Source organism: Panthera pardus, unplaced genomic scaffold, assembly GCF_024362965.1.
Source record: "Panthera pardus isolate Hobbes unplaced genomic scaffold, ASM2436296v1 HiC_scaffold_26, whole genome shotgun sequence".
Classification (NCBI taxonomy): Eukaryota; Metazoa; Chordata; class Mammalia; order Carnivora; family Felidae; genus Panthera; species Panthera pardus.
The window spans coordinates 6,033,745-6,047,326 of NW_026526832.1; the positions used below are offsets into that span (position 1 = coordinate 6,033,745).

Below are 13,582 nucleotides of genomic sequence, written 5' to 3' on the forward strand. Positions count from 1 at the left end.
TATATATATATATATATATATTTTTTTAAGGAGCTTGGAAAGGATTTGGGCAGCACTAGTCTACTGTCAGAATTCCCAGTTCCATGTGAAAGAGTGATTTTGCTAGACATTATTCCTATTCTAAACCTGATTCTATCTGCCACTGAGTTCGGGTTTTTTTCTCAATTCCTCTAGAGACTGAGGGAGAATGAAACCATCTATTTACTCTAAAACTTATATTTGTAATTAATTGTTTAAAAAATCACATCTGTGGGGCATCTGGGTGGCTGTTGGTTAAGCGTCCAACTCTTGATTTCGGCTCAAGTCAGGATGTCGCCATTTTGAGTTTGAGTCCTGCACTGGGCTTCATGATGACAGCACAGAGTCTGCTTGGGATTCTCTCTCTCTCCTTCTCTCTCTCTCTCTCTGCTCTTCTCTTGCTCACATACACTCGTGCTCTCTCCCTCTCTCAAAATAATAAATAAACTTAAAACAAAAATCACATCTAGGGGTGCCTGGGTGGCTCAGTTGGTTGAGTGTCTGACTTCAGCTCAGGCCATGATCTCACAGCCCATGAGTTCAAGCCCCACGTTGGGCTCTGTGCTGACAGCTCAGAGCTGGAGCCTGCTCTGGATTCTGTGTCTCCCTCTCTCTCTGCTCCTAACCCACTCGCATTCTGTTTCTGTCTCTCTCAAAATAAATAAATACAAAAAAAAAAAAAAAAAAAAAAAAAAAAAAAAAAATCACATCTGAAAAGAAAGAAGAGTAAAAAGAGTAATTTAAGAAAGCACATATGCTAATAAATCTAGCACAAACCTTTGTTTTTCGAAAATATATGTCAAAGTCAATATCATCATCAAAGTCAATTTCAAAATCTTTCTTTGTATTCTTCTTTTTGTTTTCTGATTTGGAGGCAGCATCATCTGCAGAAATGAACACAGACATCAATACCGTTCACCTCTGTGGACAATATTTACCCATTCTGCAGGATCCTTATCAATGGCAAAATACCATTTTTATCTGAACAACATAATGGCATTAGGAAAGGCAAACCACATACCTATTTCATCAACTGGTAATTTGTGGTCTTGCTAACAAAACACAATAAAAAATATGCTAATTAATCCCTTCCATTCAAAGATAGAATGCAAAACATAAAACGCTGGCAAGCCCTTCAGAGTTCTAGAGTCCTGCCTTGTAAGCTTGTGGTCATTCCCACACATGCTGGATGGTCACTGACACTACGTGTTCAAGTTCCATCTAGAAGTACATACGTTTGAGTCGGGGTCTAAAGCGCCAGTGATCCGGGCCAGCCCACATCGACATGGTACGGGGACTAAAATAGGAATATTCTCCAGGTTTCATGGACAAAAGGGGGCACATGGTCCTAATGTCTCCATCCCCAAGGGGAATCATTTCTTCCCTGTAACACACATGAAATCACATTTTTACATGTACAACCACGTACATGTCAATATATATAACACAATCATGCATTTACACGTAAAGCAGCATGTGAGGCAACTGAAGACTACCTACTCAGCTTTCACAGATGGGCAGGATTTCTAAGAGTTAGTTCAATATAAATACTTCATCGTTAAAAATCCTTTAGTTCTTACTTAGTCAAAGCGCTTTTGCTTCTCTTAATTTTATAACAATATGATCATAGCTATACAAGGAGGTTTTAAAGTGCTTCATAAAATGCAAGTTTACCCACTTGAGAGACAAGAAAAGTGGCAGAGAGAAAGTTGGACTGCACAGTTAATAAAATGCCAGAGCTGGGAGTTGGACACAATTCTCTGAATCAGCTTCAAGATCTTTCCATATGGAAGATTTCCCACCACACAAGATGATAATCTCTCTCTCATTCTTTCTTCACCATCCTTCCAAAAGTGAGGGCTCCAATAGCACTAGTGTAATGTCTACCAAAAGTGAAACAGATGTTATTCTAATTTGTCCCCCAAATGATCGGGGTGGGGAGGGGCACTTGTAATCCGTTAAGCCATCTTAGCTTTATTCTTTGCTGTGTGTGAAGTCTAACTGGCCAGTCCAGCATGGCAGTTTTCGGTTGATTTTTCAACCTTTCTACAAGGTACTAGTATGTGCGAGGTAGCTTTCTCCTAAAGGCCCCTGACACATCAGAAAGTATGTTAGTGCTGCTATACTGCCCTCTAAAGGTAAAGGTAACAAGGGAACTTCAGGCACCAAGGGGTTTTTCATCCATACTGTGCGATCCATACACACAAATCCTCTTTACATCAAACCTTATGGAATAAGGTTAAAAAGTTTTAACAGGGGACTTCACCTGTATCTACAGAATATTTATTTAAGAACTAGGAAACTGGATTTGTATAATTATTGTGCAATTAAAACTTAATTTTAAAAATAAGAATATGCTCAAAAAAATTCACATTTCCAGTCTGTAGAACGCCCATGTTACTGATAACAACTGTACTACACTGTGAGCTCCGGAGGGAGAAAGACGATGCCTTCAGTAGAATCTCTGCTCAATTCTCACAGATACTGTTCTGTTTTGGCAGTCATGCTGGGACTTTATTGGGAACTTATAGGCAAAGCTGTAAAGAGCTTGGCCCCCATCCCCTGAGAATCTGTGGGCCAGGGCAGGGCTAAGGCCCTTGAGGCTTGAACTCTAGCCATTTCATCTTACGATACACAATACTATGTGGCAGGCACCCTACTGGTCCTAAGTCCCTGACTCAACAACCAACCTACTTCATGGTCTATCCAGTTTTCAAGGCCTACCCCCCACCCCCATCAAGCTTCTCTAATCCCCTCTGGGGGAACTATTTCTTTTACCTGCTCCCCCACTGCAGGGCTCCTCCTTCAATTCAGCACCAGTTCAGCACATCACACTTTAACCTGCAGGGTAAAGGTCTCCTCCCAGTTGGCTTCTAGCACATCACCCAGCACTTAGCAAAATGCTTCATTCTTACATGCATGGAGCAGGCTGTGGTGGGCCCTGGAGTATAGACTAGGTCTGTAACCACAGCAAGCACCTGTACACAGAGAGATTGGCTAGAGCACACGTGGCCCACTGCTGCAGGAAGAGGGAATGCGCCCAAGATGCTGCTGGACATACAACACTTCTGTCAGGCCCGGCCTTGTTAACAGATGATGTGCACAGTTGTCCAAGTGTTGCCATCCAGGGACCAATAACATGGGGCATCCTACAGAACACTGGAATTTATAATTCAGCACTGCCATAACCCACCTTGAGCTAGAGAAGCCCTTAAAGACCTTTTAGTCCAGTACAGTGTTGTCATCACGGGTGCACAGAACAATCACCCAGGAAAAGTTTGGGAAATGTGACGAAGAGCCTGGCTTCAGGGACTCTCAGTGAAATGCTCTGGGGGGGAGCCTACTATCCAAAGTTCATTACATGCAGCCAGAATTGGCCAAAGGTGCTGAGTGATACCCAGCTCCATCCCAGTATTTAACTTCTCTGAGCCTGTTCCCCCATCTGTGAAGTGGGGATAACAGGACTTAATGATAAGGTTGTTGTAAGGCTTAAGAAATGACATTTTCTGCACTATGTAAATTATGGGAGGTAATGCAGGTAAGGCACCTGGCATGGGTCTGGCACAAAGCCAGAATAATATAGCACTCATGAGCTCAGACATTATTATCTAGTCCAAACCCTTCATTTTATGGATGAGAACACAAGACCCTAAAAGGTGATGCCACTTGCCTCTGCCCCACATCTCACATCTATCAATGACAGAGTCAAGTCTGTGCAGTTTAAATATTTACTGAGCTCTCGGGAAAGAACAGCACCAGGCCAAGGATAGGGATTTCAAGATGGACAAAACCTTAGGCTAGAACCTAAGCCCCCTGGCCCTAATGCACTCAGTAGGATGGACTCTACGATTTCATTCTGTTTGAAACTGGAGAGAAATGGAGACATTTATTCAAAATAACAAAATGGAAGTAACTAAAGCCCTTTGTTACCATCAATTCCTCAGATGCCAGGAAAAGTAACAGTTGTTCTCTGACATTTGAAAATGATATTAAAAGAGCTAATCCCACCAACCTGCCTACCATTTCTCACTTTGTAGAAGATAGGATGGGAACGGGGACAAGACTGCAAGTATACTAACAGTACAAACCAGGAGAAGAAAGGACGGTGCCAAAGGTCTTAGATGGTAGTTTTGCCTTGAGGTGCTAAATGTTTAGCCCATCACTATCTACTCCGATTTGAGGAGACATTATCAATCAAATCATTTCCCACATAAGCAGACAAATTATACGGGACAACTTCTAAGGTTTTACCCCATAGCAAACCAGCTTAGCTGTCCCCAGTCACAGGCACACAAAACTGCTGTAGGCACAGGGACTGTTCGTTTGTAGTCTTATGGAATCTCCCACACCCAAGCCTATTCATGACCTTTAGAGGCCCTTGGTACTGCGTGATTATGATGCTTCCAAACCATATTCAAAATTAAAACAATACTAATCTCTTCAGTACATATAAAAAGGCCCAGAAAGCTCTGATTTTCTTCTATGCCTACTAGAGTAATAAAAAATTTAAATTACTACAGGCTAATTCCTCCTGCCCAATATGCTCAGTTTTATTTGCTTATTTAGTTTCCCCTGCTTTGCTTATCCCTGGTCTGCCTATCTGGTAACTGAACACTGCCCAGCCCCCCTTCTTTGCTTGACCCTGAAGAGGCAGGGGCCACTGTTTCTGTAAGCAGCACATAAGCCTGTTTGTGTCTGTAACTGACATGCAGTGATGTAGCCAAAAGCCAGACTATGCGTCATGTGTAGAAAGAAAGCACACTCTGTGCTACCAAAACACGTAACAAGAGCCACCATTGAAGTAGCTCCTGTATCCCAGGTACTTTTTCCCAGCACTTTACATATTTTAGTTCTATCCTTACAAACTCCCACAGTGTCAGTTTTATAACCACTAAGTTGCTTAGCCAAATTCACAGGAAGGTGTGATTCCGTGAGTCAGAACGGCTCAGCCTGTGTGGACTACATGGCCAGCACGCCAGCCTAGCCAGTCTCAGAGATGAAATTCGACTGTCTCAGCAGGGAAAGAACAAATGGAAACTCCGCTGGGAACATCTGTGGCCCTGAGAGCCTTACGGGCAGCTATGAGTGTGGCAGGGTTCCTTCCAGCTCCTGAACTCAGCGTTGTCCCCAGCCATGCTGTGCTCAGGCTCATCGTTCGCATCAAAGTCGTCCTCCATGGGCCCATCAGGAAAATCCCCGCAGTCATCCTCCTCTACCTCGGCGTTGATGTCAAACACCTGTTCGTTTTTCTTGAACTTGTCTACCAGGGCAGACACGGACTGGAGAGGACAAAGAGAGGGTTCTCTAGTACTCCCCATTCCCACGGCCACCCCAGCCACCGCTGGAGGAACAGACTCCTTTCTCATCCCAAAATTCGAGTTTCCAGCCTCTCCTCCCACCTCCCCAGAGCCAACGTTCTCACGATAGTAAAGCGCTGAGGAAGTTTATATTGTGCAGCACAGGATGAAGCTGTATTGTCATCAGGCACATTTTGTAAAACATGAAACAGGAATCTGTATCCATTAACTACATGTTTAGAGAAAACTGTTTTCCATGGAGACCATTTATTCTGGAAGTGGTAGTATGTAGGCTAAAGGGGGCCATACTAAAAATATACAGAGGAAAGCTCTACACATGACAATTTCTCAGGAAACTCTGTGCCAAGGGACTCAACCCTGAAGAGCAGGAAATTCCTTGAGCCTGACAGCAGCCTGAGACCAGAGGACTGGAATTAACCATGTTAGAGGGTAAAGCTAATTAAAAAAATGCACACCCAGGAATGACAGGGCTGCCTCACCCTCCATTCCTAGCCCCCAGGTTTTAGTCCTTACAGAAGTGCCAAGGGAAATATTTTCTATACTCTTGGCCAAATAAAAATGATGCCACAGTTTTGGTTCTCACTGGGCAAGACTTGTCTTGGGCCATCTCACTGAAACCATGAGCAGTTGGACAAATGCCCAGAGCCCTTAGAAGTCTAAAAGTTGAACTCACCTCATTATGTGCCTCGCTGTCCCATTTAGTGAACTGGAACCCGGCCAGGGAAGGGCAGATCTGGCAATCTTCCACACACTGTTGCAAGGGCGCTGGAGAGAACAGAAGATGGCAAAGAGGGACGATGGCAAAGAATGTGGATGGAGCACACTCCTCCCTGCTCAGAACGACCAGAGCAGCACGATGGAGATGGGAGGCTCAGTTGCCTCTTGTTCTGTGGCAGAGGCTGGCTGGAGGCCAAGCTCCAGGTCACAGACTTCTGTCCAGGGAGAGGGTGGTGCTCCAAAGACATACCCACACTGGAAGCAGGCTCCATCCACATTGGCATTCCAAGAGTTACTGAAACATTAGGGCAGAAACCTGAAGCACAGACATTTGACTCTGAAATGGACTCTGTGCCCCTATGCTATAGCTGGGAAATCAAAAACCCTTCCAAAAAGTGTACCAACTGGGGGTACCTGGGTGGCTCAGTCAGTTGAGTGTCCGACTTCAGCACAGGCCATGACCTTGCAGCTCGGGAGTTTGAGCTCTACGTTGGGCTCTCTGCTGTCAGCACAGAGTCCACTTCCGATCTTCTGTCTCCCTTGCTCGCTCTGCCCCACCCCTGCTTGTGCTCACTCTCTCTCTCTCTCTCAAAAAAAAAAAAAAAAAAAAAAAAAGTGTACTAACTGCGCAACCAATCATGCAATGCTACTTATTTTAGTCCCAAACTAAACTAGTTACCTCACAAGATTAAAGTCCCAGTTGGGAGCATAAACTTGGAAATAGATCATGAGCACAAAACAGCTGTACTTAGAAAACTTTAGACGAGAATTGGGGCGCCTGGGTGGCTCAGTCGGTTAAGTGTCTGACTCTTGATTTTGGCTCAGGTCATGATCTCACAGTTCATGAGATCAAGCCCTGCATCAGGCTCCATGCTGGGCGTGCAGCCTGCTTAAGTTTCTCTCCCTCTGCCCCTCCCCTGCTTGTGCTCACTCTCTCTCTCTCTCTCTCAAAAAAAAAAAAAAAAAAAAAAAAAAAGTGTACTAACTGCGCAACCAATCATGCAATGCTACTTATTTTAGTCCCAAACTAAACTAGTTACCTCACAAGATTAAAGTCCCAGTTGGGAGCATAAACTTGGAAATAGATCATGAGCACAAAACAGCTGTACTTAGAAAACTTTAGACGAGAATCGGGGCGCCTGGGTGGCTCAGTCGGTTAAGTGTCTGACTCTTGATTTTGGCTCAGGTCATGATCTCACAGTTCATGAGATCAAGCCCTGCATCAGGCTCCATGCTGGGCGTGCAGCCTGCTTAAGTTTCTCTCCCTCTGCCCCTCCCCTGCTCACACATGTGCACGTGTGCACTCTCTCTCTCTCAAAGCAAAAAACAAAAAAAAAGAAAAAAAACTTTATACAAGAATAGAAAGGATGAAAACGGGCACCGTAACATCTGTGTGGCCCTGGGGGCAGGGGGGTGGGGGGGAGGACCAATTTCATGCAACACATAAAAAAGACTGCACACAAGTGTAGCTACTACATTCCTGCACCTGCCATCCCCCCCACCCACGGCTGTCACAATTTCTCAGATGATTCAGAGGGGTATGGACGGTAGGATGGGAGGGGGGATAAAACCCTTTCCAAGCCAGTATAAGGAGTTAACAAAAGGACAGGTCCATTCTCAGACCACCACAGTGGAGTCTGAAAATAATTCACAATGCCCTCTTCTCCTCAGGACCCCCTAAATTGGTAACAGAAGAACAAGGCCTCCCTGGCTCACCAAAAGCCTATTTTAAAGCTCCTTTCCCAAGTCCAAACTGTGACAGGCCAGGCTTAGCCCAGGGCTCTAAAACGTGACTGTGCAAGCTGGCTGCTGACAGGGGCACACGAGGGATGCAACACATATAGACCAGGTGGGCATCAGCTACTACTCTTAGACTCCATGCTGCAGAGATGAAGAGAAGTTAGTTTCTTCCAAAAGGATGCCCAATTTGGCATTCCAGAGGCACCTTCTGGTAATTTAGCCAAGCAACGTAATGACAGGCTTATTACACTCCAGGGCTGTACGGAAACTTTTCCGATGACTGAAATGCTCTGGTGAGACGCACTATGTGTACTCACCCTTTAAATCTGTCATTTCTACCCAACCTAAATCTGGCAACTCCAGGGGTTCTTCAGTGGAGAGAGTCTGGACATCGGAAGGAAACAGCAGCTCACTTCTGTAGTCATGGCAGTGGAGGGTCGAGAGAAATACCCCCGCTGTGCTGCACTCATCGAATGAGGCTGCTGTCTTCTGAAACATGGGATCGATCTGAACGTAAAAACAGAGGGAACCAAAGAATTATGGAATGCAGCCAAAGCAAATATAAAATCTCATTCACTGGACCCTGCTTATACACAACTGCATATGCTGGATTGAAGTATCTCTGCACATGATCCAAACAGGTCGAGGGCTTTCTGATAGGTAGAATCTCATCCTAGCAGATACCAATTGAAAAGGAAGCCTGTGTGTGGTCAGATGAATAAATGCATAGTGCTCAAGTACACGGTAAATGGGAACAAGCTTCTACTATGTCAATCTGTTTATAATCTACACAGACAGTATCCCTCTGCTGGTCTCTTTCCATAAGTCAGTTTTCAAATAGCTATCTCTAGTAGAATGCTATCACAACAAATTCTGTGGACTTAGAAAACCTGTATGAGGGATCTGTTCACAAGATCCCGTTATTACTCTGAACAGAAATATTTTCACAGATTTGAAGGAACACACTAAGAGATTGAGGGGAAAGACAGGCAGAGTCAGCAGGACTAGATGGATGGGTAAAACATGGAATAGGCTGTAAGAAGGCTCCCAAGGTTGGGATAAGGAGTAGGAGTGGCACGGCCACATGACACCAATCCCAAAGGCAGAACAGGGCACAGAGCACGAGAACAAGGACAGAGCAAGGCACACGCACGTGTGGCAAGAGGGCAGAAGTCACCTGATTGTACAGGTGGCCCTGCGACAGGAAACAGGTTGGGTACTGGATTCACAGGTTTTATGTCTCCGGATGTAGCTACTACGGAGAGAAGAGGCCTCAGGTGGGATGACAGATGTGGGTCTCTGGCTCTTTCCTGGCCCCCTTAGCTCTGAGCCTGGCCCCACCAGAACCAAGACTCTCCTCTCGCCTTCCCAATAAACCTGTCTCACCATCCTCCTAGCCCGAGTATCACATATATCACCTCCAAGTTCTTCCTGTCTCCCTACCGCTCACCCAGTCACACAGCCTGGCAAGTTTTCCTCCCCGCACATCTCTACCATCTATCGCTTCCTTCTTCACCCCTATTGCCGCCAATACAACCCACGCCTAAGTTAACCCTTGCCTCTGGTCTTTCTCATTTCCCATTCCAAAAATACTAGTGTTGCTATTCCCATTCCCTTCCTAAAATGCTACCCAGACCATTGGCTTCCCACCTGGAGCCCCACACCCTTTGAGGTCCTGTGTGGGTAGTTAATGAAACTCAGCATTTCAAAGAGTCAATGCAGGAACTGTAAATGCTAAAATAAAACTGAAAAACACTAGTTTTCCTCACTTTTGTCTAGAATTACATCATGCTAGTGTAGGAACAATGGTCTTGACTAACATCTTTGAGTAATTTGAGGGGAAAATGAATTATTGCTAACTGCATAGTTTGGGTAGATAAAGCTTTTGTCTTTTATTTATGTATTTATTTATATTTTAAGTAATCCCTACATCCACCATGGGGCTGAAACTCACAGCCCCAAGATCAAGAGTCACATGCTCTAAAGACTGAGATAGCCAGGTACCTTGGGTAGAACAACCTTTGAAACAAGGGTCCACAGCAAGGAAAAGACAGAGTAAAAAGAGACCTTGGTAGACAATGAACTGCATGGTAAAGCCTAGGTGGTTTCAGCTGTGTGAGTAAATACTAGACAAACTCTAGTTTGGCTCTAGACAAACTTATAAACCACCCAGCTGCCTAGCTGCCTAGAATCACCTTCCTGGCAATCTCCATCTGAAAATACCTACCTTTCCTTTAAGGCCCAGTTTCAAATTTCACCTCTTCCATCAATTCTGACCTCCACCCACTCTGATTTCCTATACTATGTGCCTTGAACTTCCTTTCATTGTATCTATTTGTGCTCTCCTGGTTTAAAGAACTGGAGCATAATCAGGTTGGAATCTCTCATGACAGCAAACATTTTGCACACAGAGAGCTGTGTCCAAAACAGATCAGCTCATACACAAATAAGAGTTCTCAACTGGTCTAGACACACCCACAGAACATTTGCTTTCTCATCTCCATGCCATCTCCAAGAGAATGTGGGTTCAAGAAACAGTTGAAACTTCAAATTTTAGGTTTGTGACAATCTCTCCCTCTTGTTTATCTTCCAAATTGGGCTTTGGGCCATTACGGCAGATTACAGAGCAAAAAAATACTTTCTAGGATGGGGTACTTGGTGTTTCTTCAAGACTAATGATGGGGCTCCTGAGTGGCTCAGTCGGTTAGTCATCCAACTCAGTCTGGGTCATAATCCCACAGTCTGTGAGTTCGAGCCCCGCATTGGGCTCTCTCCTCTCAGCACAGAACCAGCTTCACATTCTTTCTCTCTCCTCTCTTTGCCTGTCCCCACCCTCAAAATAAATAAACTTAAAAAAAAAACCCAAAAAACCCAACACCAAAAGACGAATGATTTCACTTGGCCTAGATGTAGCTGACCACCACAGGCTTAGAGGGAGCAGCACTGCTTGCTCTCTCATTCTCTCTTTAGAACAACTGGAAAGGGTAGTTACTGCAAGCTTCCTCAGGCTCCCTGGAACTGGGTCTACCTGGTCAGAAAAAAGATGATTGGAAACAGAATTTTCTGTAAGAGCTGAAGTTGGATGTAAGAAAAGGGGAAAATGGAGAACTGGGGAGGGGACAGGAAGGTGGGAAAGAATTATATGGCTTCTCTTCAGATGTATGCAACATATTACTATGGATAAAAAGCAGTTTGCTAGGAACAGATTCACTACCACAAAACCCGTATGTGGATGGGACTAATGTCACCTGTTCTTACAATTTAACAAAGTGAGATTCAGAGTCTTTTCCCAAACCACACAGCTAAGACAGTGGAACTAGGATCTGAACTTTACATCACCTGCCTAGAAATCTGGCACTACCCAAGGTCAACGCTGACACATCGATAAATACAACTCTCTCTCCCCAAAGCACCCGCCACCCTTGTTTTTCCCCCTCCCTCTTTGGCCTTGGCCTCAGTGGATCCACCTTCCTCAGGCCCCATCCTGCCAATTCACACACAGTCCTCACACTAGCACAGGCTAGAGCCTCCAGGCAAGTCCAGAGAAGAACTGCCCCACCACTCAGAATAAGACTGGCAAGGCTCCTCTCTCCTAGCCCCCCGCATGCTCAGCCTCTACCACTTCCATCTGCCATGAGGCCACCAGGACTAATTTCATTATTACCCTCTATTTAGTTTATTTATTAGTTACGTATAAAAGACCCAGGAGCCCCCAGGATTCTACATTTCCCAGGCTCTAAACCCTATACAGCTCCGACATCCCCTTTTTGGGCCCCACCCCCCTCTCTTAACAATTGATAATTTCTGCCAGGGCCCTCTAGACTCGGTCAGTCATCACCGAAATTCCCTACATTCCCCCACTTCTTTCTTCACCTACCAGCTGTAACTCATTCATTTTCAATGGGGGTGATATCATTCTAAAGGAAGTGAAAACTGGTTCTGGGAGAGGGTGAAAAAAAATCTCAGAAGTTATAATAACTTGTGGTTCTAAGCCTCAAACTTACCTGACAAAATCTTATTCCTTTATAATTCATTTCAGGGCAGGGGGTAGGAAGACAATATCTAAAAAGGCTCTGGAGGAGGAAGAGAATGACAAAACGCTAAGGGGCACTGCTCTAATGAAACCTGCTGTCTGCCCAAGGACACTGCTTCCCTGCAGGCTCACCAGCGCGGCTGCTTCCTCTTCCGCAGCTCTCCAACCGACCGCTGGCCTAGATGTGGGATAGGTGAAGTTCCTTGTTCCTCATCGCTGCTTCCAGATTACTCTCCTTCCCAAGTCCTAAAACCCTCAGCTTTGAACATAATATAAGGTCAGACCTCACCACCCTCTGCCCATATGTTTTTCAATCGCCTTCCAATCCCCAGGTCTACCCAATTCTTGGGAGACCTTAATATGCACTCTTGGCTCATTACTATTCTCCAATTTTACTGCTGTCATAGTTTTTGGTGGTTTCAATATCCATCTATCCATCCATCCAGCACTGTGGCCTCTCAGTTCCTTGATATCCTCTCCTTCAATGGTCTTGAGCTTCATCCTGAAAATCCCAGGACTTCCAGAGATCCCAGCATGAACCCCACACCTCCTGTCTTTTACTCCCTTTCTTCTTCTCTGAATTGAATCCTAACCATGACTGCAGCCTCTCTGTTGCTCAACTCTAAGTGCCCCTGACAGTCACCTCACATCTTTCCAGCCAACACCTTCTTGTCTCTAACACCAAGAAGTCTTTGACCCACCAGGCCCTACAACCACTGATCATACGGCTTTATGCTGTCCCTCTTTTCCCCACCAAAGTTCCATAAACACTGATCGTAACCACCCCCTCACACATGATCTTCACTCCAGTGCTCCTTTCTAGCTGTGTCACATTGATTCAGCTGAATACAATCCTGTATTAAATCCAGCTTTCTGCCCGCTTCACGCTCGCACCCACACAGCTAACCACTGTCAGAGAAACACACAAAGTCACGTTGACTGAACTTACTTTATATTCGTCTGCCACGGCCTTCAAGTCAACCATGAGTATTGTCTGGCAAGCAAACTCTACTTCCCCAGTCCACTTGCTCACCCACCCTCCTACCTTTTTCTCTCCTCAAACCTTTACCTTTCCTCTTCCACACAGTTGATGGTCTGGCTTCCTATTTTCAATGGGGGGGGGAGCGGGGGGGTGCTGGTGGGACACAACCAGAAGGGACTACCTGGAACGCTCCCACACGTGCACACTTGCATGCCATCTCTCACCAGCCATGGGTGCTCCTTAGCCAAATTCTGTCGACACTGTCCATTCCCTTCCCTTCTCACGAGCTCAAAGACTCTACTTGAGCAAGTCTCCGCCATTCTCCACTAGACTGTTCCCATCAACAAGTAAACATGCTGTTAATTCTCCCATTAAAAAAGCAAAAACCAGGAAAACCCTCCAGACCTTACTTTCTTCTCCACTTGCCACCCATTACTCTGTTCCAAATTATAGCAAAACTCTTCAAAAGAACAGCCTATAGTGTCTTCATTCCTCTCTTCCCATTTGTTTGCCCCCATTTATTAAGAAAAATTTCAAGCCTACAAGAATGTTGAAATAGTAATAAGAACCTCTGTGTGGGTAACATTTTGCATATCTGCTTTCTCTCCTTGCCACCCCCACCGAACCTTTTCGGAAGTAGATATTGTGACACTTTACCTCTCTGCTAGTTATTAAGGTATTGCTTCTCAGACCCAAACCAACTTCGTATTGTCCGCTCTGTGATGCTAGCTCTAGGACCACATTTGGGCTTTGCCAGCAGCTTCCTGTTCGGCT

The 13,582-nt window shown here is 45.1% G+C and overlaps 1 protein-coding gene across 3 annotated transcripts in view; it reads right to left on the reverse strand.

Moving 5' to 3' along the window:
- Nucleotides 1–13,582, reverse strand: part of NCAPH (non-SMC condensin I complex subunit H) — a 33,824-nt gene that overhangs the window by 11,957 nt on the left and 8,285 nt on the right. For all 3 annotated transcript variants that reach the window (XM_053890975.1, XM_053890974.1, XM_053890976.1), the window contains exons 7-11: nt 8,111–8,300; nt 6,010–6,101; nt 5,092–5,297; nt 1,254–1,402; nt 796–902 (exon numbers count right to left, since the gene is read on the reverse strand). In XM_053890975.1, coding sequence (XP_053746950.1) covers nt 796–902; nt 1,254–1,402; nt 5,092–5,297; nt 6,010–6,101; nt 8,111–8,300 — 744 coding nt within the window. The remainder of the gene's footprint in view (nt 1–795; nt 903–1,253; nt 1,403–5,091; nt 5,298–6,009; nt 6,102–8,110; nt 8,301–13,582) is intronic.